The 1,220-nt window shown below is 59.3% G+C and overlaps 1 protein-coding gene across 1 annotated transcript in view; it reads left to right on the top strand.

Annotated features, from left to right (window-relative positions):
- Positions 1-1,220, top strand: part of MROH9 (maestro heat like repeat family member 9) — a 5,245-nt gene that overhangs the window by 1,684 nt on the left and 2,341 nt on the right. Inside the window, 4 exon segments of the mRNA XM_017728387.1 lie at positions 86-233; positions 469-656; positions 746-883; positions 1,155-1,214. Coding sequence (XP_017583876.1) covers positions 86-233; positions 469-656; positions 746-883; positions 1,155-1,214 — 534 coding nt within the window.

Consider the following 1,220-nt stretch of genomic DNA (forward strand, 5'->3'; position numbering starts at 1 on the left):
GTGGCTCTGTCACCTGGCCCCCTGTGGCTGCCCAGGCCATAGTGCTCTGGCTGAGACCCTCCGACACACATCTCTGGTCCTGCAGAGGTGCTGCAATCATGTGGAAGACCATAGCCTCATCAGGAGAAACACTGGACAAGGTGCTGCCAACACTGCTCCTTGTGATGCAGGACTGGCCACTGCACAAAATGTACACCTCTGATGGGGACAATAAGGATGTCTTTGCGCTGGCTGTGAGTTTCTGGAACTGGCCTTTGCTCACCCCTGGGTTGCTGCTCCAGCAGCTCCCCATCCTCCTTCCCCCACTGCATCTCCCTGCCTCAGGATCTGGGCTGAAACCTGGGTTGGAGGCAGGTTCAGGGACACCAGGCCTGGTGCTACCCTGCATCTCCCCTGGCGTCTCTCTTGCACGCTCAGGCCCTGCCACTCAGCATTGAGCGCTGTCTCTGGGTGGTTTGTCCTTTGCAGGGAACCAGGGTGGTTTGGGAGATTCTCCGCCTGCCCTGGTGCCCAGAGCCATTTATGGAATATTCCCCCCATCTCCTCATGGCTCTGCTCTTCCAAGTTTTCATCAGTACAGAGCAGATGCCAGAGGAGATCAGTACTTTCTGGAGGAGATGTCAGAAGGAACATGGCCTTCCCACCAGCATCAACAGGTGCTCCATCCCAGTCCTCCTGTCACTCCCATGTCCCCAGGGCTGAGGCCTGGGCTCCCAGCGTGACCTGGGCTTTCCTCTGCCCACAGGTTTGCAGTGCAGACCCTGAAGGCCCTGCTCCGCCGATTGCAGTGTCTGGATTTACTGGTGGCAATGGAGCGCAAGCGTGCCTGGGACACGCTGCTCTGTGCTGACACCCACCACTATGCCGTGGGTCTGCTGGCCAGGTGAGAGCCCCTTCTCCCCACTGCTCCTCCTCTTTGTGCCCGGGACACCCCACAGAGTCGCCGTGGTCATGGGCCAGAGGGCCTTGTCACCAAGGGACGGCTGAGCAGACTGGAAAAGGCCAGGAGAAGAGAGTGCCTGGGAACAGCTGCCTCCTAAAGTACCCATGTCCCCTCGCAGGGTGGTGGGGAAAGACCAGACCTATGTGAGTCAGTCATGGGAGAGGTTTGCCCACCCATCTCAGGGCTGATGGTGCCTCTTTCCCCCTGCCAGAGAGATGCGCCGGGTCTCCATCCCCATGTGTTCTGGGACTGCACTCTGCCTGCTCAGGCTGTTCAG

This window comes from Corvus brachyrhynchos, unplaced genomic scaffold, assembly GCF_000691975.1.
Source record: "Corvus brachyrhynchos isolate BGI_N302 unplaced genomic scaffold, ASM69197v1 scaffold1013, whole genome shotgun sequence".
Taxonomy (NCBI): domain Eukaryota; kingdom Metazoa; phylum Chordata; class Aves; order Passeriformes; family Corvidae; genus Corvus; species Corvus brachyrhynchos.